The sequence below is a fragment of the Pseudochaenichthys georgianus genome, chromosome 17, assembly GCF_902827115.2.
Source record: "Pseudochaenichthys georgianus chromosome 17, fPseGeo1.2, whole genome shotgun sequence".
Taxonomy (NCBI): Eukaryota; Metazoa; Chordata; class Actinopteri; order Perciformes; family Channichthyidae; genus Pseudochaenichthys; species Pseudochaenichthys georgianus.
In genome coordinates this window covers 27,874,603-27,898,092 of record NC_047519.1, presented here as the reverse complement: position 1 = coordinate 27,898,092, position 23,490 = coordinate 27,874,603, and the positions used below count along the sequence as shown (strand labels likewise).

The window sequence follows — 23,490 nt, the reverse complement described above, 5'->3', positions numbered from 1 at the left end:
ATGATCAAGAGATAGCCTGCTCAGTCAATTACATACATCACTGTAGCACTGCTCCACTCGACTAATAACTGCTTGTAAATTAAACCGCTAACACACTGTCAGTGCAACAAGGCCACACACAAGGTTCGCGTCTAACTGTTGGGCTTGTGTTCAAAGTTTGAGCAGTCTCATTAGACACAAGAAGTTGCAGACATCTCTCATCTTACCTCGCCAAATGATCTCCTAACATCTTAAACACAAGGCTGGAAGAATCCGGGAGGGATGGCAGGAAATGAAGGTGTTTTGGGGGAATAAAAAGACGACTTTTTGGAGCGTGGCACCCGGGATCTGATCTGTCTGCTGCCAGCCAGCCGAGTGTTTAAGAGGTATTAGCGGCCCAGCAGGATTCTGACATAGATGGATGTGGGAGGCTGGTCAGGCTCTGCTGCCATGTGGTGAGAACCATTATAAATACAAGGCAGCGTGGAGTCTGGGCGCGGCGGGCACACACACCATGTCTCCATTAGACGGCACCGGGGAAGGGCATCCCAGTGGGGGACAGAGATGACCACTAGGACACGCCGTTCCTTAATACTACGCTTAGAGTCACTGGGTTAGCTGTTACACTAGTCTCATGAGCCTATATGCTTGTAATCTCGCTCACTACGGAAAGGGTTGTAAATGTAATCCCATCAAGAGAATCATGCTCAGCAGCGGTTGAAAAACAGTCCCACATTAAAACCTCCAGCGGCACCCTCGAGTACAAACAGTAGTGTAACAAACACATAAAGCCGATTGGAAAAAGAAATAGGAAGTGAAGAAGAGAGGAGGGGGGGTTCAGACTCACGTGCAAACTGGGGTGGTAAGTAAGGACGCCATTATCACACAGTGTGACATATTTCTTTTTCCATTCCTTGTTGAGGGATTTGCCACTTCGCTTCAGAAGGATTCCCTGTAAGACACAAGGCATCACGGTGAGCATATGCTCTTCACAAAGCAGCATGGTGGATAATATGAGCCATGTTGGATCTTAAATACTATAAAACAGCATTATTATTGTCATTTCAGATTTGTTACGGCAGTTCTCTGTGTGGCAAGTCATAACGCAAACAAACATTTAAAGTGACAATTATGTAACAGTGTGGAAGTGATTATACATTTAAAACAACATGAACACATAATAGTTATATGTAATTAAATCCCTTAAACTTTCATTCTTCATTATAATTTGCTGGGTGACAGGTTTAATGATATGTTAGTTTTTCCTTTGTGATTATTCAACCTGCAAAGTTGGCCAGGTTCCTCTGGCACTGAGGCCTTTCAGAGGGAGAGACAATCCAATTTGCCAGACCTCCTCCCTGCATTCATACACATAACATGCTGAACTCTGGAAGACCTCTCAATCCGGGGATTAGGGAGTGTGATCTCCCCTCTTCAAAGCCCACTCAGCTCTTATTCTATTCTACTTTATCTTCTGGCGCCTTTTAGGGCATCAGATGGTTTCCTTATCTGCCGAGTAAATCCACTGGTAAACAATGCAGTTCCTCTGCTGGAGGTGGCCAAACGCTGCTGAGTGCAGGGGCCAGGAGGCTCTCTGGGGTTAAATAGTGAGGAGGGGCACGCTTAATTAGGGGATTAAGCCGGGGCAATGTTTGTGCTTTTACAGCCAGTGTGTGTGTGTGTGTGCGTGTATGTGAGCTGAAGAGGGGGGGTAGAGGGGGTTGTATTTTGCTAGCCAGGCCCATCCTGCAGGCTTTAATCCTTATTAACACATCAGGGAGAGCTGACCCTCGGTGACCTGGGCACCAGGCTGTGTGCCGACAATCATCCTAATCCCAAACCTGATTCATCTTAATACCTTATGAATACACTTGCCTGTTTAAAGATTCTCACTGGAGATACAAACAATTCTGTAAATCTACTCTAATACTCTAATATTGTATTATTTTCTGATGTTCCTAAAATCTTATTTTACCACGGGGAAAAGTTATTAAAGTTATAAAACTAAGACCACATAGAAAAAACAAACCAGCATTGCACAACAGTTGCCTGTGTGTTGCTGACACTTTATAAATTCTTAATAAAGTCGTGTTTTGCATTGGAATAAAACAAAAAGTCAGACAACAATTTTGTCCTTATTTGATCTAAAAATATATATTAATATGTTGTAAATATTCCGTTTAAAAAGCAGAAAGCACAGAGCGCATTTAAATTATATATCCTTGGTTCTGATGATTTTTCAGAATGAAATATCGTGTCCCTAAATCGATAACTTGCTGCCTGCCCACAATTCTAAACTTAAATCAATAAAATAACTGTAAACACTTTTTAAACGACGCTCTAATCATACAAAGTAAATGATGCAGTCCCAGGGCCTCTGGCGACTCTATAGTACATGTTTTACAAGCAAATATGTTGCTCATCTCGTGGCCTTACTGAAGCATTCATAAATCTATACATACAATCAGTGCGGCGCTACATATATTTATCAGAGCTGTGTAGCAGATCAATAAAGATGCTTCGAAAATAACGTGAACATCTTTACATGTGCAGACTAATTTCTCTGCTGTTTTAGGTGAACAGCTGCTGTGGCACATCTTTCATAAAGCACGCCACTGTCAGTTGCCGGAAGACAAATGATTTGACATAATTTGTCATAATTGTTTAATTGTCTGCCGCATTTGGATTGAGCAGTGTGGTGGTTTGGCATCAAATTGCAACATGTTTGGAGCCCTGTGCATTCGTACAACACTGACTGACACACACACACACACACACACACACACACACACAAAGAGATGAGTGTGTTCAGGCTGTGCGACATAAGGAAACAGGCCGATCGTCAGACGTGTCTCTGTGGCCACACAATTGTCATATCTACACAGAGGAGATAGTGTCTTTCCCTTCTTTTGTCAGACGACCAGGAGAAAAGCTGCATCCTGCCACTGTGGCTGACTGATAGGACAGCCCTTTGTGACAGGGAAAAGTGTGTGTGTGTGTGTGTGTGTGTGTGTGTGTGTGTGTGTGTGTGTGTGTGTGTGTGTGTGTGTGTGTGTGTGTGTTGGGGGGGGTCGGTGATGGGGCAAGAATGCACTCACTGCTGTTGGCGGCTCCTCAGCAGTGAGTGCATTGTTATCCTCACTCACTATTTTTATAGATAGGAGGAGCAGAGGGAAGAGATGGGGGGCCGTGTGTAATTTGGCTCGATGGGGTGAGTGGGGGGCAGTGGTAATTAAGCCCACATTGACACTTTGATCTCCTTGATTGTGCATTTGACTGGCCTGGAGATCAGCGAGTCACATGGCTAACCCCCTCCCTCCACATCTGTATAGCCAAAAAAAAATCCTTTGTAGATAAAAGAGGGGGATGGCTCTTGTCAAAAGTTGCCATGAAACTCAGAGAAACTGGCCCCAGACTTTAGAGAGGACCCCCCCCCCCCTGTAATGTACTGGAGAAGAATGGGAGAGTTCACAGTAAAGATCGCTCAGAGGGGATTCTTTCTAATGTGTGAAAACCAAACTCTGCTCACCAGCACTCATCAGATTCCCCAGCTTCTGCAGGGAATTACACTAATCTACAATAAAACCAAGAGCTTTACCCAGATAACATGTCAATTAACTGTCTGCAGAATAGCCACTATTAGGTTTTACATTTACAATTGTGTTTTTTTAGGGGGTGATTTTAGTACAGCCTGTTCTCAGTCGCTTAACCAAATTAGTCAACGAACAGTAAAATTGACTTAAACATGTGATTGTTAGTCGACTAAGAAATTCTCAAATGCATTTCTTACCGATTTTAGCCATTGTTCAGGTTGCTGGGCACAAATAAAACCCCAATTTTAACATCTGCTGTGTTAATAAATATGACTGATGTAATCCTACATTTTATAACATTGTGAAGCTTTTGTATCTATTACAAGAACATCTAGGATGTGTGGCAGACAGACGGACCGATAGATATTGTATCTGTTAAACTGGTTTCTCCACAGCATTATTTTCTGATTGAGTGAGGGGGCTTGGAAGTGTCACCCTGCCATTATTTTTACCGCTGGACCAAAGCCTTGGCAATTTTCATCCAAAGGGAATGAGAAGGTCTGGCTCAACATTTTCAAAAAAAGGACATTATCTTGTATCATTTGCAGGTAAAGAGGATAATATAATGATGCTGACCCATTTTCAAAAGCCCTCATATAATCACAAGTGATTACTAATCAATGTGTCAATTACTTCTCCTTCGGTTGTAGACGGACCTTTAGAAAATGATCCTCACTCAGATATGTAATTTACTGCTCAGTACTAAACAGCGGGTCCTTTTAAACAACGCATGATTACATAAAAAAAATCATAAAGAAAAATATGATAAAAAACACTTACGATGGGAAAAAAACTTGTCAAAATAGAAACGGCAGTATGTGATCTATAGTTTTTAAGCACAACGTTTCTGGTTATGAAAGTACCTCAAAAAACAAATAGAAAAAGAAAATTGGGTCTACTGGGATATCTAATCAGATTTTCAGATAATCCTAGCTGTCAAAGTCTATTATATGGATATGCATGAATGAACCTTTATGCAAAAATACTACCCACGCACAATTATGAGCAATAAAAACAATTACATTTCCACTGGGAGCAAATGTTTTTCTATGAAACGGTGCATCCACGATTTGAATCTAAGATTATTATCCAAATTGATCACAGGATTGGAATAATCTCTCCCCAACTGAGTGACTGAGATTCATACATTTACGCATCAGTACATCATCATTTTTTTAAGGTTTTCTGAGGCTTTGTTATGCTTTTTTAAAACATTTTTGTAGACATTGAATACAAAAAAAACCTTTATTTTAAGTCATTTGAGAAACACACAATTCAATTTCATAATTTTCCCGCAATTTACTTAGTAAAAATGCATTTATTGTGCCTTTAGAATTTCAAAAGCTACTTCTTTTTTTTATTGTGGTATGAGGAGGATTACCACAAATACCCATAACCTTTCTGATGTTATGTCTTAACCTCCAGCCTTCTTTTCTCTTTGATTCAGCGACACTTGTACTTACGTTGAGTTATTTCTGTTATGTTATATTACATCGCCATCTTGTGGTAAAAGCAAGACATGACAAGTACACAGAGGTATACTAAATCCACTGTGATTTAAATAACATCTTATGGCACAACAAGGATCATACTTACCCAGGTCACTATAAGAAATGTAGGGTAGAAATGAGGAAAGTGTCTTACCTGTTTGATAGGTATGGCCCTTCCACTGCCTATGCTGTCTGTTTTACTGTCAACGCTCTTTGATTGTTCACTGGCTTTCCGTGACTGCAAGAAAACAAGAAAATCAGTCAGCAAACTGAAGCAACAGTAAACCAGCAAAGCCTTGTGGGGTGTGAGGGGAGTTTTTGGGGCAAAGTTGTGTGTGTGTTGGGGTGTGTGTGTGGGGGAAAGAGAGAATGGGGGTCAGAAAGAGAAGTGAGGGTTTGTGTTTGGAGCATTATGAAGAAACTCGACGTTGCAAAATAAAAGTCTCAAAAAGAAGCTCGAAATTAACAGACAAGCAGACCAGCGGAACAAACAGCAGTAACACCGACGTGCAAGTTTAAAATAAAATAATAAAGAGACCAAACCAAGACCACAATAGACACATCTCAACACAGAGGAGACCAAGGACGATCACACATTGAGTCATGACTCAGCCCTGAAACCCTTTGGGGATCCTTCCCTCTGTGAGAGAACCCGAGCGGGCCCTTAGCGGACCTGCAGACCCACTGCTGCTATACCAGTGTAGAGCCAGCAGGGACTTTAGCATAGTCGCTAATAAGGGCTTTTGTAGCATGATAAATACATTACATTTCACAACAGGTTAAAGGGAGAGAATGGGAAAAAGGTTATTAAACAGGAGATGAAAATTAGAGTAGCTTCTGTCGACCGTTGACCTACAAAACCTGGTAGGACAAAATCATTTTGCAAATATTAAACAACATTACTGTCAGAAAAGTTAGAACATTTCAAGTTTCTGGGCATGCCTGTGAGAGGAAAAAGTGGTTAGACAGGAAATATAACTTTACATGAAAATACATTTGAAAAAAAAATTCCCACCCCAAAACAAGTAGAGATGTGACACAGGTAGAGACAGACATGAGTGTGTATGGTCTCACTCAGAACATGAGAAATGTCCAGTCACCAATGGAGAAGAGGTAGAGTCTGAGTTCAAGTAAACCAACTCTGGTGTTTATATTTTTTCCAACATTTTATTTTTTTAATGATGACTTGTTTAGCTTCTATACAGACACCATACAAAGCAAGTCACAAATTCACTTCAAAATATTCAACAGATTGAGCCAAACATTGCAGTTCCCACAAAATATAGGATGAACAATAAAGGCATTATTTCATATACTCCTTATATGTATGTACTTTTTATAGAGTACCATTGTAAATAAAATACAATACAAGATATACAGCAGTCTATATTTTCGTCAATCCGTTCATGATAGAAAAGCGATTATGCAAGAGTTCATAATCTCTCTGTACCAAACCTAAACTGAGGAAAATAAATAAATGAATAAAAGACAATCGAATGTGCAAAAAATAACTTAAAATAAATAAAAGTAAAAACAAATGTTAAGTTTAACTACATTCATACAAGTCGGTGCAACCCAGTGTCATTTGTTGGCAACGTTCAGTATAATATCTCTCTGTAATACCTCAACACCCTCACACTCTACGCTGATTTTTATGAAGGCCTTCATAAAATAACCCCAAACTACTCTAAAATACCTCTATGATAATACATTTATACCACATGTTTCAATTTCATTCAATACTCCCTAGAAAATAAGAAGGAATCAAATAAAACCAAACCAAATGAATGTAGGAAATTCGAAAAAGAAGAACAAAAAAACAACTTGGCATGTCTAGTCCTTGAGTCCTCATTTATGGCGAAAGGCAGTGTGATGTGGTGTAAGGAAAGGTTGTGTCCATTGGGTGGCTCGATAACAGTTCCAAGAGTGACTTGACTGTCCAGCGTGTGTTTGTATGGAATGTCTGAAAGGGAGTGGGGGGGGGGGGGGGGGGGTAGGGGCGGGCAGGGCAGGGCATTTCCAGAAGAGTCCCTAGAGTCAATCTCGCTTTGTGATATTTGACAGTCTACTTTGAGCGCGCTCGAATGAACTCGACTTAAGACGCAAAGTCCAATGGTTTCCGTTTAGTGCAAGTTCTGCGCATTACCCTGAATGCAATAAAGCACAGAGGGTAAAGCAGTGTCGAGCTGTAAGTCCTCAATAAATAATCTTCTCTTTATCGTGATTGGCAAAGCAGGGGGACTCTCTTTTTAAACGATCATGCTCTTCTAATTTGGAAGGAGTTGGAAAGCCCTTTATGTTGAAGAAAGGTTGGAAACAGAAGCACGAATCTGCAAATATTGAAAAACAGGGTCAAATGTTTTTTTTTTTTTTTCTTCCTTTAATTTTGGTTATGGTTTTAAACGTGGAGATCCAGTAACATGTCAAGTGATTAAAAACATGGAATGGAAAACACCTAATGGCAGACATTAATACATGGATTAAATGAATAGGAATGGATGAGTGGTATGGGATTAAGTATAAAAAATGCCGTAGTATTCATCTAAATTCCTAAACAGTGTGCTTTTCAACACAAAAAGGGACAGACAGCCTGAGACGTCAGGGACAACAGATTACAAAACGGATCGTTTGGAGTTATTGACCATGGAAGCACTAGGAAAAAATATGTGTACTGTGCTGACACCTAGTGGCCGACGACAGTAATGGCAAAACTGGCTTGAAATGATTGCGGTTGGTGAAATTGATTTGTGACGGTGGTAAAAAGAAGAAGTGATAAAATCTTCTGTCGTAAAGCTTTGAGTTGTTTACTTACGGCAAAAACAACATAATAAAAAAAAAAAGGTATATATTTTTTTTAAGGGGCTTTTCTAATGAATAAGTACGTCTTAGATCAGATGTGTTGTAGTCAGATTAATGCTGGGCCAAAGACTGATCCCAAAAGTGATTATCTTAATTCTAACAGTTAACTCAATAAACTGCACATTGAAAGGGCACATTTTAAAAAGTCCCATTGCACAGCGGGATATTTTTTTATCTGATTATAAGTGAACAACATTAATTAACTGCAGCATTTTCTTCTCTAATCTGAGAACAAAATACCTTGTATGTAATGGCTTGAGTAAAGTGAGTCTGATATTGATCCGTCAAAGCTTGTCTACTGATGACATTAAGGCATATTTTCTTTCTGAATACTTCTCTTTAAACTCCCTAAAAATTAACATAAAATGAACTACTTACAAGAAACCATGACAGCTTTCTGAATGGCAGCCTGCTGTCTATCAGCGAGAGCAGAACTTTTATAGAACTTTGTAACACAGATGTCAATATATATATTTTTACAGACAAAGCTAGGAAAGGGACATCCTCGATATTGTTGATGAAATATTTTCTTTTCTGTTGTTTAGTAAAATGGCAAAAAAGGTTGGCACGGCAAGTCTTCGTCTCCTTAGCCCATCGCACTCTTCAAGTGTCACTGAAGAAATGTCGCCCTGTTAACTTCCCGTTCCCTCCTCCTCCTCTGCTTCCTCCTCCTCCTCCTCCTCCTCCTCCTCCTCCTCCTCATCATCATCATCTCCCTCCCCCTCCCACCCCCGGCTCGCTGCTCCTCAGAAGGTCATGAGCTGAAACTCCCGCTCGGCTTGCCACTCCGGCACCCACACTGGGTAGGTGGCGTGCTTCGGTATCTCCATGACGCGGATGGGGAGAGGCTCATTTCTCTGGTGGACATGGTTAGTCACTACCTAGCAGGGGGGGAAGGGAGACAACAAGGGGGTGCTAGCAAACAGCCTGTACTGCTCGGAGGCCACAAAGCCTGCGGCTCCCAAAGCAGCCGGGGTAACAGGGAGAAGGTAGGAGACATAGAAGAGGGGGAGATAGATATGATAGGATAGGAAGAGAAGGAAGGACAGAAGGAGGTAGGAGGGAGGAGACAGAGGGTCAGAGGGCAAAGGGGTGAGGAGGAAGAAGACAGGTGGAAGAGAAGAGACATTTTAGAGGTGTGGAGGGGTATAGGGGAAGAGTTCAGAAATAAATAACCTCATATAGCCGGATCTCCGTCTTATAAATCAAACTAAATTGTGGGGGGAAATATTTAAATTGTGGGATAAAAACAGGGATACGTTATACTTTGGAAAAGCTGACTCAGGCATTCTAAAAACCCACATTGGCCTTTTTGTGGGAGGTAAAAACAGCCTCTGCAGGACTATTTAATAAAAAGTCATTTTTAAAAAGGAAAAGAGTTCCTGAAGACTTCCCTTAACTCTCGGAGGCAGAGGGCTGGCCATGTGAGATTAGGAGAGTCTTAGCAGCGTAGAAGAGGCTGGAGTAGAAGGGCAGAGAGAGAGGAGGAGAGGGGGGGGCAGGCTGGGTAGAAGAAGGGGGCAGAGGCTACAAGTAAAAGACAAGCTTACGACAGCTAAGGAAATTAGAGTGGTTAGTGCACACATATGCTATTGGTTAGAGCGTAGGGCAAATACGACAGGACACGGGGTAGAGAGCAGGCAGACAGGGGGTAGGGGGGGGGGGGGGGGGGGGGTGGTGAATCTGGGAGGGCGAAATCGGATTTGGGCCAGGTTCCAAGTAAGTTGAGTAGAGATTGGGGATTTTTTTTTTTTTATATATATTATTTAGAATCAGGGAGATGGCTGGGTGAGCATTTCTGTCTGCAGTTGGGGCGCTGATGAGAGGTGGGGGGGGGGGGGTGCGTTAATAGCAGCGTGTTAACAGGGCATTGGCTGGCTCGGACTTTTAGTTTAGCTTGGAGAAGTGGCGGTTTGTTGCTGCTGTCTCCTCCCAAAAGGGAAATCACTGCAAAGAAAGGATCTAGTAAAAAATAAGAGGGGGAGGGGGAGGGAGGTCAAACATTTAGAAAAGTGCAGAGGGCCTAGTTTGTTATGGGTGAGATGAAAGACTTAATCCATGGGCACTTACTACATCCAATTGGAAAAGAAAAAAGGACATGTAAAGAGTTGTTTTCCACAGTGCTTATCTTTAGTATTTGCTTTGAAAAGAAGGGTTTATACTTCTAGAGCATATTTGGGGATCTAATTTAATTTCTCCTTTGCTCTTTGTGCTGTGTGAACAAGATGCTTTCTTTGCCTGCATGGGAGGCAGGAGAGGTGGCTTTGATGCATTCGGAGCTACCCGTCTCCCTCTGGTGGACAAAGTGTGCTTGGCAACATGCCTTCTAGTAGTGTGAGTGGGTGTTGCTTTGCATCAGCTGTCGCATACTTACTGTGAAAATGTTGGAGCGGCGCTTCGACTGCTTGCGGATGGGCGTGGGCGTGTTGGAGGAAGCGATGGTCTCTATGCGCATCTCCCGCTGACTTATGCTGGGGGTGGAGGGAACAGAGGAGGAGTAGTCGCTGAACGCACCCCCACCATTGGCCGCCTGGGGAACAGGAGATTAAGAGGAAACGACAGAAACAGAAGAAGGGAGGTAGGACGAGAGGGAAAGATGGAAAGATGGAAAGTCAGAGAGTATTTATACTGAGGGACATTCTTTTTATTTTCCCACACAGATAAAAGATTATGAGAAGTGTAACGCATACAGAAAAGAACAGTGTGCCGCCTGTGATGATTTGATTACCTGGTTGATGTGAACAGAGGGGATGGCGGCAGCGGGGACTGAAGAGTGGCTAGGAGAGTTGGGGAGAGATTTGCACGGACCAATAGAGAGCTGCTGCTTTTTCCTCATGGCCACAACCTTCTGGGCCACTGGAGAAGAGAGACACAGGAACACTTTGTTCATTCATCTTGTCAAATGACTCCTGATATACATCTTTTTCATTCAAAGGAATTCGGGGACATTTTGGAGACTTAACAAAAACAAAGAAACAAGATTCAAACATGTTCTTCAGTAGATAGTGACTACATTTCTACTTTCTGAGATTAACCCTACCACACTACCGAGAGATCAAATGACATTGTTAAACAAGAGACATCTGCTGAACACACCAACTACTTAACCGACAGAAACTATCTTCCTTTTGAAATGACTGTGGAAATAAAAATAAAAATCACTCAAACTAAATGTGTTTGTCAAGGCTTTAAGCCTCAGTTAATCTCTCTCTTAATTGTTGTGACCAGCCTTTGTTTATTTCTGTTTTTTATCTCGTTATTTTCTAGTCCCTTGTTTTCCTTTTTGTCCCCCCCCCCCCCCCATGGCCCCACGTCCTATTGTAAAGCAACCAAGGTTTCCATGAAAGACGCCATATAAATCAAAGTTATTATTATTATTACTTGGATCATGACTTTTGCTTTCATGACAAATTCATTTGGAATATATAGGGGTGTTGTGATTAACCCCTACTGACGATAATCAGTAGATGTAGAGAAGGCACTAACGACAACACACATGTACAAATATGTACTCTCAGTCAATTCAAACGTGATGTTTAGCCAGCAACAAAGTGTCATTCTCACCATGAAGAAAGTTAATTCATCAAATGTTCTAAAAGGCAGTAAACATAACAGTTGCTAACTTAATTAGGGGATAAAACTAAGGGCAGGTATGACGTTGTAAAGTTGTGCACATATGCATAGTGTCGTCAGAACATTTCAATATAGTCTTCTTTGAGTGCTAAAAGAATAGCATTTGTCTCTTGTTTCTTTATAGACAGAACACCAACAGAATATTAAGCGAATGAAGCTCAACAAAGTAAGCAAAGCTAATTCCAGCCAGACGAGGAAGCAGATGAGCACATTATCACAAACACCTCGGGCCATTTGTTTTCCAGTCAGGTAATAAGCAACATACTGCAAGGTGGCTCACACACATCTCCTGGGGGGTAAAGTACTTCTACTTCCCAGAAAAGTAATCCTATACAATTATGCGTGCAATTTCTTTTGGTGATTTCACTGATCTTTACAGAGAGCTGTTAAAAGGGACTATAGTCGCCACCTGAACAACCTGGTTTGCCATGCAACTGGTGCAACTTGCATTTAATTCACGGCACACACCAGTGAGGGATTGGGGGGAGCGAGGGGGGGTGTTCGTGACGTGAATTAGCGCCGGGGGAAAAGAGAGATGATTTGATGTTACGCCGACAGCAGGGACTATAACGCCCGGCTGCTTCCTTCAGCATGGCAGACACAGAGAAGGAAAGAGATACAGAGCGACATCGCCAAGCAGCCGAAGCTCCTTCATCTCTTTTAATTATTTCAAATTGGGCGTCAGGAAGCAATTACGGCAAGGAGAGAAGACATCAAGTCAATGACATGCAAAGTGAACGCTGTGTTACATATTCAGATGTTTTGTGTAGGGATGACAGGCTTTGAACGGAGCTGCAGCCTTAGGGGATAATGTGCCAGAGTTAAAGCAGCCAAGTTTCCAAATGACAGTTTCATGACTTCAATTATGGATTCGGGGGAAAACTCTGAGTTTCGATATACTTTTAAGAGACTTAAGAAAGCATTCCACCATTCATAAACAAATGCATGTTAGCTGGTAGCTTAGAGGCCCACATTGAAATCATGATTTTAGCCTCCGTGATTAATAATTGTAGTGTTTGACGATTGTGTTTCATTGAAAAGCTCTGGTGTATTATTATTTTAAGTGAGCCTGTTAATGTTACTGTTCACAAAGTATACTGCCAATCATTGTCGCTGAGCAAACCGCATGTGAGTCAAGCATGCACAGGCATTATTGCACGATGCTAACAATAACTCATGAACAGCAGGAAGTACTTCACAATTAGCGAGGAGTGAAGAACCAATTTAACAACTCACGTTTGAAAGAAGTGACAACATCGTCATCGTGTTAAAGCTACCTCTGGTACTTCCTGTTTATTCCATTTTTGTAACTTTTTTTGGCACCCTTCTTACCGTCCTGAAAGACGCGCTCCACATTCAGGCCATAGGTGGAGCAGGTCTCGTAATATGTGCAGCGCTTCAGGTCGTTTGACAGCTTTCTGGCTCGCGAGTCATCGATCACTCTGGGGTTGGCAGCACTGATGGCATCTAGGAGGGAAAGGAAAACATATTACACAAAGATTTCACTTGAATGATGAGGCTGGTGATACTCCGTTTTTTTATGTTTTAGGCAATGAATTTAACAAAAGAGCGACGGTACTTATTACTTAAAGGTCACCTATTACGCAACATCCACTTTTTCATGTCTTCTCTACATCAACATGTGTCCCCTCCGTGTAAAGAGCCTCTGAACGTTTCAGGAACAAAGATTCTCTCTTTTTGTCCCGATCCATTTCTATAAAACCTGAAAATGAGCTGATCAGATTTTGGCCACTTTATGATGTCATAACGATTTTTTGACTTGTGCAACCATTAGCCAATCACCAACTAAGGTAACCCCCCCCCCACCTTATCACCTGAATCTCCTCCTAGAGCACCATTGTGTTCTTTTTAACCAAATATCTCTCAGAGGGGCGTGGGGAGGAGCTCCTTATTTTTATCTAAAGTAACAGACAGAGAATCAGCACTTTTGAAACAGGGCTGAAACAGAGGGGATTATGGGTAATGCTGCAATGCACGATCTGTTTGGTATTTCGAGCCAAACACTTCAGAGACATGTTTGTATTGATCTGAGACCGATAATATATTGATGAAAAACAGTATAATAGGGGACCTTTAATTTAAATTAGTAATTCCTTTTCGCATATGGGCGCGGTTGTTTGGAAGTAACATGACGAGAAGAGGAGTAAGTAGTCGTGAGGGAACATTTTCAGCTCCGGATTAATACACATTGGATGGGCTCGTGAGTTACTCCGGCAGCAGGAGGGAGTATGCAGGATTAACTCAAAATAAACGACAGAGAGAAAACATGTCACCCACTGCGACAGCGGGGCTCACCGATGTCTTCTCAGAGTTTTTAAACGACAAAGGAGCACACAGAAATAAGCTCCGGTATGTAAAACTTGATAATACGACAAATCAGTGTCAGCTTTGGTCTCGTTGAGGGATTTGTTGACAGTGGTCAAATCGTCCGTTTAAAGGCAATGTTAGAGAATGTAGAGCTGCATCATAGAGATAGCAATACCTTGAATACACATAAAGCAGATGTAGGGCAATCACCTTGTGTTCCAACGAGCACCATGGGGACCTCAGCTGTGTTCCTGTAGCTGGATAGGCGCAAGAAGTAATTGTAGACTGTCTGGAAGCTGATCTCATCCTCCAGGCTGAAGACGAACACCACCGCATCCACCCAGGCAGCAAACTGCGGACGGAGCAGAGAGATGTTGAAGGTGACATATAAGCTGCCTCATGATTGCACAAGAGCATTCACACAACAGATACCTATCGTCTGGGAAACATAGATTTTTGTTATTTGGACGTTTAGCTTCACTGTGCAGAACGACGAGACTCTTCATCATCCATCTGCTGGAAAGGTTATGTTGGTCTACGCTCACTTTCATTAGGAGTTTAGGAAGTGTGCGCACCAACAACATCCCACATCAAAACTAGTGTGGAAGCCAATCATGATGTAATATGCAGAAACTTTAGCAGCAGTATTAACTGGGACTTTTCAAAGTTAAGTCTCTCTCTGCCAGTAAGTGCATTTTATGTGCAGTGTATCATATATAAGCACATTCATAGATCCTAGAAGGAGAGACGTTAATGTAATGGTTTTTAATAATGCAATTTAACTTTTTGGTGGAAAAAACGATTGAGACAGAAATTATTTAATTCAAATTACGTCTTAAAAGCACATTTTTAATGAAAGTAATTTGTTCTTAAATGGCTCCCTGAAATAGGATATGCGTCTTTGATGCGGAGAGTTTAACTAGTATGTGTTGCCGGAATTCACTCCAGTGAAGTTCCCACATAGAGACAGAAGGGGGCAGTGTAGCAACAGCCATGGTGAGTTCTTGATCAGAGGCAAATAAATGCTTTTAGGCGATATAAAAGTGACTGATTAAACACAACCACTGCATTTCATCTATTTTCTGTATTCCCACTGCCATCATAATCTAGGAATGTTTGATTTGCTCATCTCATATATTCACAATCCAGTTTATGATCAAACAGGGGAGAGGTGTCGCCCTTTAGTGCAGGAAATCAATCCTAATCAGCATGCATTGTGGGAAAGACGCTACAGAACCCAGAGTAGTGCTTGCGGTGACAATCAAGGGATAACTATTCCCCCACAATGCCTTCGTGTCCATCGAGCTTTCACCCCACCCAGACCCCCCCCATAACGTATGAATGGCAAATCAAGCCTCCAAGCCACAACTCTGCTCAGCCTCCTGTGAGAGTGAACATAATGGATTTAATTAATTATTTTAATTACGCCAATAATTACACAGGCAGTTTAAAACGGAACCAAACACATTTCTATTCCCCTAATCTCACTGAGCATAAGGCAAGTGGACATTTGGAGATGTGCCAGGGTTGGTATCAGTAGCTGCTGATGGGAATGCATGGTCAAATCACACTGAGATTACATGTGACAGTGCTAGTAGTGGAAAGTAACAGCATACATTTACTTAAATACTGTAAACAGGCATTCACTGTTTTTGAGCCACTTAAACCAAGAACACACCAATGTTTGTGTTGATATGGTGAATGTGTTGGCAGATAGTTGCTCATTTACATATTAGGCGGACACAATGCACACAATGTTTACAATCATTTTGTGTTTCATTACTGCACATTACTGCACATATCTTATTCCAATTCAATTTCTACGATTTCAATCATATTAATGTAAATACTGCTATATTTTTTGAATGTTATTATAGTTTTCTGTGTTTTTAAGTATGTACCACAACACCAAGTCAAATTCCTCGTATGTGTTAATAAACCTGTTTCTGATTCATACATTTATTTAAATACTGTACTTAAAACATGGATTCACTATTTTTAAGCCACTTAAAACAAGAACTCACTAATCTTTTGAGTTGATAGTGACTTGTTTACCCATTGGGAAGACACAAACAACATTCAAAGTTGTAATTTGACCTTCAAACAAGCTAAAGTGCTATTTACTCTTTATTATTCTATAGCTATTTGGTTTGAACTAACTCCTGAAGGAAATATCTAGCTCATAAAACATAAGTGCCTCAGTGTGTTCCCCAGGTAGACGCCACCATTATCTGTCTGCAGTGTGACGCTGTTGAGAAGGTATTGTGCAGTGTCAGAATAACTGCATAAATTGCATCAGATTTAGTGAAGACCACTTTTTTTTTTTTAAAAGGTAGCTCCATTAATCTTAATATTTCAAATACGCACAGATCAGGTGCAGAGTTTGACCACAACATTTTTTTTTGACTGGGCCTACCCATTGATCTGTTGCTGCCCCTTAAGTGCTTTTGGAAGAACAGACAGAGTGCTGTCCCGCTGCTCCAAACTGTCCTGCAGAGAACCAATGGTCTGTCCCTAACAGTTCCTGCCTGCATGACACTTTCTGTCTGACACATCTTGCAGCTTTGGCCTTAAGAGACTTGTTTTCAGGAGTAACACTCTTACTGGTGTTCAAAACACAACATTATATTGATTCTTTGGGCAACTTTAGAAACCTCACACAATCTGCCAGGATATGATTTTGATCCGATTCAGGGGGCTGCGATCAATAAAAACCACATCATACGCCCATTTCACTAATTCAGTTGATATCAACTCGCAAAAAGTAAAATATGATGTGACTATTTTAAGACTGGGCTCACTTTATTTTAATGAAAAATACTCCATACTTTTAATTTTCAGTCCAAGCGCATGAAAGTGTGGCACTTAAAACATTTTTTTAAATTAAAAGTATGGAGTATTTTTCATTAAAATAAAGTGAGCCCAGTCTTAAAATAGTCACATCATATTTGACTTTTTGCGAGCAATGGGAATTATTGGTGTTGATGTTTTCACAGGGTATATGCAGGAATCCTGAAGTCAAATGTAATTCCTTATAAGACCTTTTTTAAGACCCTTTCCATACATTTTAAGACCTCATCACCACTTGGAGTTCTAACCGGTTACATTGGCGACACACTTTACCTCACATTGACTATATACAGTATTGATTGTCCTTCCTCCTTATCTTCCAACCATTTGGACGCAAACTTGCATTTCCCCATAACGCTGTTGCTTAACAACCGGCGTAAACGAACCGTCGTGCGCTATCAAGCAGTGAGCGTGCGACGTCCTGTTCAGATGACGTCTAACCCAACGGGATGCCATCAATAAGCTACACAGAATCACACTACACACCTACGCAATGATTACATTCAGGCACACCGTAGAATACAACCTCTTTGGACAATTTATATACTTATTGAAAACTAGCTACAAAATGTAATACCTTAGAAAATGCTGTTCAATACTTTTTAATAGCCTTAATTTTCGCTATCAACTTTTAATACTTTTTAAGACCCCGCGGACACCCCGTTTCACTTTGATTATATTGTAGATATTGAATTGTGCATCATGGTTAAACCCCTTACCTGCAATTCTGGAGGCCCCCCCTCATCTCTGATCAAAAGTAGGTAGCTCTGTCCATCCACCACTATTTCCTTCTTGAACCGTCCACCTGAGGAAGAGACATTTGTTAATTATTTTTTACTGAAAAAGTTTGTTTCAAGGTCATTGTTATAAACATGTTAAGTCTGGCCATAGCTGGCGCAGGATGATATTGTTAATTTTTTAAGATAACTGACCACCAGGGGGTTCCCAAGCAGAAAAAGACTGCAGAGCCATGTCACACTCATTAATCATAAAAACAATGACGACATCCTGGATACCAAATTTAATTTCAAAACAGTTTGACATGGCTCTTAAAGTTTGTAGAGACATGTATGAGACTAAGTGCAACCCTCCATTTAGTCCCCTGAATGTGTTGTCATTCGGATCATATGCCAACAGGAAACCAGGTCTCTCCGGAGCCAATTACGTGGGCGAGAAACGGCCATTTAGCATGTCTAATGCACAGCTGCTGAGGGAAGAGGTTCAAAGCCACAAGTCCCGGAGAGGCCAGACTTTCTCTACAAAAACATTATCGCGTTCAGTGCATCACTTCGCTGCGTGATCTTCAGAGGGTTAGAACATTGGTTTTCACAGCATTAGCATAACTCATTACACCTTGCAATAACATGATAAGTCAAGGAGAGTCATTTCAGAAAAGAGACTAAAGGAGAGAAGAGGGGACGGGAGATACAATCAGAGGCGAAACACGTCTTTGCTGACGCGCCTCGGGTCACAGCATGTCCACTAGAGAGAAGTGGGGAGCGAACACTGCTCAGCCTTGAGTTTCTCCCCTTTTAATTTCTTCTCTGATAGAAATGCACATTCCTTGCCTCTAGCAAAAGCTGGCTGCAGATAAAGAAGAGATCAGTGGGAGAACTATGCAGTAAATTAGATTTCGCATATCATTGGAATAGTTTGAGATTCCTGCAGAGATTAAAAACATTCAAATGAAAAAGTGGTGAGAATATAGATGTCCCTAGGAGTGAAAAGGTGCCTTATGAATACGAAAATATGCTGAAAGCCATTTGACAAAACTGAATAATGCACACATTTGACAAGGTCTGGGAAGGATTTTTTTTAATTTATCAAACAAATGCTGCAGTGGATGTGACCGCAGAATAAAAGTACACCTGTTAGAGATTTTCGAGGAGTTTCATAAGCAGACACGTTGGCTAAGATATTCATATGGTTAGATAATAGACGGAGATCGGGGATCACAGAGATCAGCTCTGTAATTCTTGATTCTCTCTGCAAACCTGCATTTCAACAACTCCAGATCTTACATCACAGAGGAGCTGTAAGGGCCATACAGTAGCCGAGCCCTGTCGTTTTTAATAGCCGGACAGTATTCCCGTCTCAGCAAGCAATACATATCCACTTGAGCCACACTTCCGCCCCGTTAAGTCCACTTTAACTCGCTTGGCAAATAAGGGATTCTCCCAGCCTCTGAAGTCCTGCTGCATGCTGGTTGTGTAACAGAGATGCACGTACCACCAGCCAGCTTTCTTCTTTTTGTATTCAAGTTACAGAGCGTTTTGGGGGATTCAGACACAGGACTGAGAAACGATGCGTCTGCATGTCTCTGAAGTTCCCGTTTTAAAAAGGGAAAACCGATGAGGAGGATCTCGTTACACAGTGAGAAAAACTGGATCAGAATGAAACAGAAGCCAAAGATTTATCAGAATACGGAGCTTGGCAGCACGTTCACACGCCACGACAGATTATGGAAAGTCTGTCTGAAATCAGTATCTGCACTGAAAGCATGCGGCTCCGGTGAAAACATGGGTGGAATTTGAAGTAAACATTTCAGTTGTGTAATCACCCAGGATGCAGCTTTCTTTATATAGAGCTGAGCCAATACAATGCATCCAAAGATCCTGTGCTGTGAATAATAAAAAGAGTGAGGCAGGCTACAATACCTCTTTTAACACTTTTCTACATCACGACGAGAAAAGCAATTATGAATCATTTCAATGTGTTGCTCAGCATTACATAAAAAGAGGCGACTAACAACCTTGCGGACAGCCTACAGAGAGACGGCGAGTTGGTAGGCACGGTTAACACGCAGTAAGCATACACTGCTTACACGGAGGCTTAGACCTTGACACAGAGCCACAATCCAACGGAGCTCCATCCGGTGTTGCTATGGAAACACACCCCAGTATCTTTTCTTTCTTTTTTTCAGATATCATAGCAAAAGCCCAGGAACAAATGACTAAAGAAACAGCCATCACTGAACCTTCCTCTGCTGGGAAACGCTTCTGCGATGTAAAAACTCAATCTGGAGTGAAGCCATTAACGTGAATATAAAACAAAGAGAGCCTGTATGTTGTATCACAGCAACGCGCTGCGATGGATAGATCTGAGCCGACATGTTTCCTTGATTACAGCGAAAAATGCTTGTTCTGTTGCGTTAGCATTTCCAACATTGATTTCTCAAGGACTAATTAAGATACGAGGATTCTTTCTCCCTCGGTGCAGCATAATGCCAGAAACTAATTATGCGCTTCACGTCTCGTCCTCCCTATAATTACAGTAAAAAGAAACACTACAAACCCTTCAGAACTTATCAGTTAACTCTGGGTTGGCTAACATGCTTCTGGATTGGATGAGAGGAAGAGTAACATGTCAGGCCAGAAGGGGGGGCATTTTCATTATGATTCAATTAAAATGGCGAAGGGTCCCTTTCTGTAAATAAACCTTTCCAAGCACGGTAAACTGGCACGCTCTCCATCAGGACATCCAGGATGCAAACAGCATCATGGTTGTAAAACGATGAATTTACAGCCCTTGAGAAATGATGGGGTTTAGTTTACCTCCTAGTCAGTAAGGAGTAATCTGCACAGCCCTAACTCACAGGAAATGTTATGCTTTGTCGTGAAAAACACAGAAATCTATAAGAATGCTTCCAGGCAATTATCAATGTTGGCATCAGGAAGCTTGATTCTAATTATTTATTTATCTTTAATATAAATGTATTAGACGAAGGGTTTCCCACACAAACTATACTTGGGCGGGCCGCCCAGGTATATTAACGGCCACCTAAGTATATTTTGCGACCCATTTAGTTTTTTTTTTTTATAATAATTGTTTTTTTTTGTTTTTTTCGTCCGCGACCACGACGCCATCTGCGATCGATTAACTTGTGGACAATGATCCCTCGCTCTACGCCTCCTGTACCCAGTCCCGGACTGGCCATCGGGAGGACCGGGGGGTTTCCCGATGGCCTGGCCTGTTAAGTGGGCTGCCTCACACAGGGTGACTGGCTGTCCACAAGATGTGGCCTGCCGACATGGCCACTGTCATACAGATCATAAATCAAAGCCGTCGATTGGTCTCTGTGTGTCATTCAAGCTCGGGATAACCTCAGCTCAGGTGAGGTAAAGGACTCTGAGTGTTTAGATAGTTAACTTAGTCTAAGTTCTCAGTGGGTCTCAAACGGTGTGGTCACCATTTATGTAAACACATATTTCCATTTGAGGGGGTAGTGATTAGTAAAAGATGCATGAATACAAAATAAAAAAGTTAACTAGGGGAAAAAAGGTAAGATGCACTTTATGATTATTGAAATGTATACAGTTCTGTTTCATATAGGTGTTCCCATAGATCTAGTCTCTTTATACAAAATCACATGGATAGGTTCCTAAATACATTTACCATTTTTGTTAAATAGTAACCCATGTCCATATGTTTATTTTTGGGTAGTAGATTTAAACTATTGGGCTATCAGGGCCTGCCTGTACCTGTTCGCTCTGCCATCGCGTGACGGGTCTGCTAACAAGCGACCAACAGAAAGGTTGATGTACATCACAAAGGCACGTCACACCCCTCCCCCCCCCCGCTACCAGCGCCCTCCCAAGTATATTTCAGATCATGCGTCATGTAAACATCTTTATATTCTCAGCCTAATATTGGTATCTGTCTTTACAAAGTAGCAATCATTGCCAAAATGCTAGAACAAAATAACAAAGCTATTTACCAGCCTGCAGGCTTCTGTATAATTTCACTAATCAAATGCTTTTGAAACACACCAGATTGTGAGTAATCTAACATCAAGGCTTCTCTTGATTTGTGAGAGGCTGACACTGTGGAAAGAAAAGGTTTCAATCTGTCAGCAGGCATGTATTTTATATGACACGTTGTCAGGTGAATGAGGCCATAAGAGCCACACTGAAGGTGTTGCATTAATCTAAAGCAGGGGTGACCAACCAGTCGATCGCGAGATGTGTCTAAAAATGGAACAACAATATTCTGTTTTATCGTTAATGTCCTATAACATAATCTTCCTGTGCCAGAATAATGCACTTGAACGCATCAAAGTTTTCGGATTGGCCGGCGTGACCCCATGTGTCGGGGCGTGGCTGGTGGGCACTGCGCTGACGTTGTCCGTGTCAACAGGAGTGACAGTCCGCACACACACACACAAGACCGCAATTATGGCAGTTCTAAGCAAAAAAGCCCAAACTATATCATTTTCACTCCGAGTGGGAGGATGATTATTTTTGTATGTATTCCAATTCAAAGTCCATCTGTCTCATCTGCAATGCGAGCATGGCTTTATTGAAGAAGGGTAATTTAGGAGCGGCATTTCAAAACAGTGCACAAACGCTACGAGACGGAATTCCCTCCTAATTCTGCCCTACGCTCCAAAAGGGGAGGGGCCTGAGAGGACAGCTAAATGCACAGCAGTCCATTTTCACCAGGCCCAACAACAAGAGCAAGGCTGCTACCAGAGCATCTTATCGTGTCAGTCACGTTCTTGCGAAACACATGAAGTCTTTCAAAGACGGCGAAGTTGTGAAAGAAGCATTCCTGGAGGCTGCCGACGCGCTTTTTATATCAGTAAAAATAACAGTAGAATTTTTTTAAAGGTTTTTGATATAATAAAAACTCAAGTTAGATACCGTTATTAATCAGCTGTGAGTTTTAGTTTGTTTGAACATATTCATTATAATTATTGTACAAAATGGTATAAGAATGCAAACTTAAATTGATTATAGTCTATTATCAATTCAGGTTAAGAAACTAGTGTTGCTTGCATCCTATTTTAAAAAAGGCATTTCTTTTTATAATCTACTAAAATGCTACAAAAAAGGGTTTGATTCTATTAATTTTGTCTTTTTTATTGCACGTTGGCAGCAGATTCCTGTGTAGCTTCAGATCTGAGTTGTCTTATTAGTAAGCCTCATTTATACTTTTGTAGCAACACTTTTTTATATAATGGCAAAGAAAGGGTTCAGAGTCTTTTGTCCCTGTGTCATATGTGGCAGCACTGTTCAATGTTTCTTGAAAACATTACCCACTGTAGTGACGTGTGAATAAATTCCAACTCTGTATCAACAACACTGTTGTGTGACTTCAGTTAAATACTTGTGTGTAGATTAGAAAGAAGTAAGATAAAGGATCTGCAGTATTTTATGAAGTATTGATCGTACAAAGGTCAGTTTTATACAAGTAGAAGTGTGTATGTACCTGGTCGTAGGCTGTCAGTAATGGCTACGCCTCTATTTGGACTGGTAGATCTCGGCAGACTGGCAACTTTAAAAGTAGCTCTCGGTTCAAAAAAGGTTGGGCACCCCTGATCTAAAGCTGCTACAGATTGATTGAGTGTCTCACATGTCTATAATCCCTTCTGAATCCACACTTCCAACCGCAGACTCTTACCTTCAGGAGACTCTTCCTGCACATATGTGCCCGTCAAGTACCGGTGGACCAAAGCAGACTTTCCACTGGACAGATTTCCCACAATGCCCTGGAAGGCGAAGGGCAAAATACAGTGATTATTTCTGACAGGAATAGCATGACAGGTACAAACCAGAAGCATCGACTTGAAGGACAATAATGATGACGGGAGTAAAAGTCACAGCACAAGGTTGTTTCAGATTTAAACTTCAACTCTATCCGCTGAGTAAGGTCACGAGATTCCGTTTAAAGCTTCGGAAACACAAGGTTAGCGTAGCTTGTGTGCGAGGATGTGTTGTTGACAAGCTGCTGCTTCCAGGGCCAAGATGGAACATTCA

General features: G+C 41.4%; 1 protein-coding gene across 3 annotated transcripts in view; it reads right to left on the bottom strand.

The window, feature by feature from the left end:
- agap3 (ArfGAP with GTPase domain, ankyrin repeat and PH domain 3) overlaps positions 1-23,490 on the bottom strand; it is a 122,876-nt gene that overhangs the window by 40,948 nt on the left and 58,438 nt on the right. For all 3 annotated transcript variants that reach the window (XM_034104557.2, XM_071206230.1, XM_034104556.2), the window contains exons 3-10: positions 23,135-23,222; positions 17,452-17,537; positions 14,093-14,234; positions 12,887-13,021; positions 10,650-10,777; positions 10,296-10,451; positions 5,217-5,300; positions 827-931 (exon numbers count right to left, since the gene is read on the bottom strand). In XM_034104557.2, coding sequence (XP_033960448.1) covers positions 827-931; positions 5,217-5,300; positions 10,296-10,451; positions 10,650-10,777; positions 12,887-13,021; positions 14,093-14,234; positions 17,452-17,537; positions 23,135-23,222 — 924 coding nt within the window. The remainder of the gene's footprint in view (positions 1-826; positions 932-5,216; positions 5,301-10,295; positions 10,452-10,649; positions 10,778-12,886; positions 13,022-14,092; positions 14,235-17,451; positions 17,538-23,134; positions 23,223-23,490) is intronic.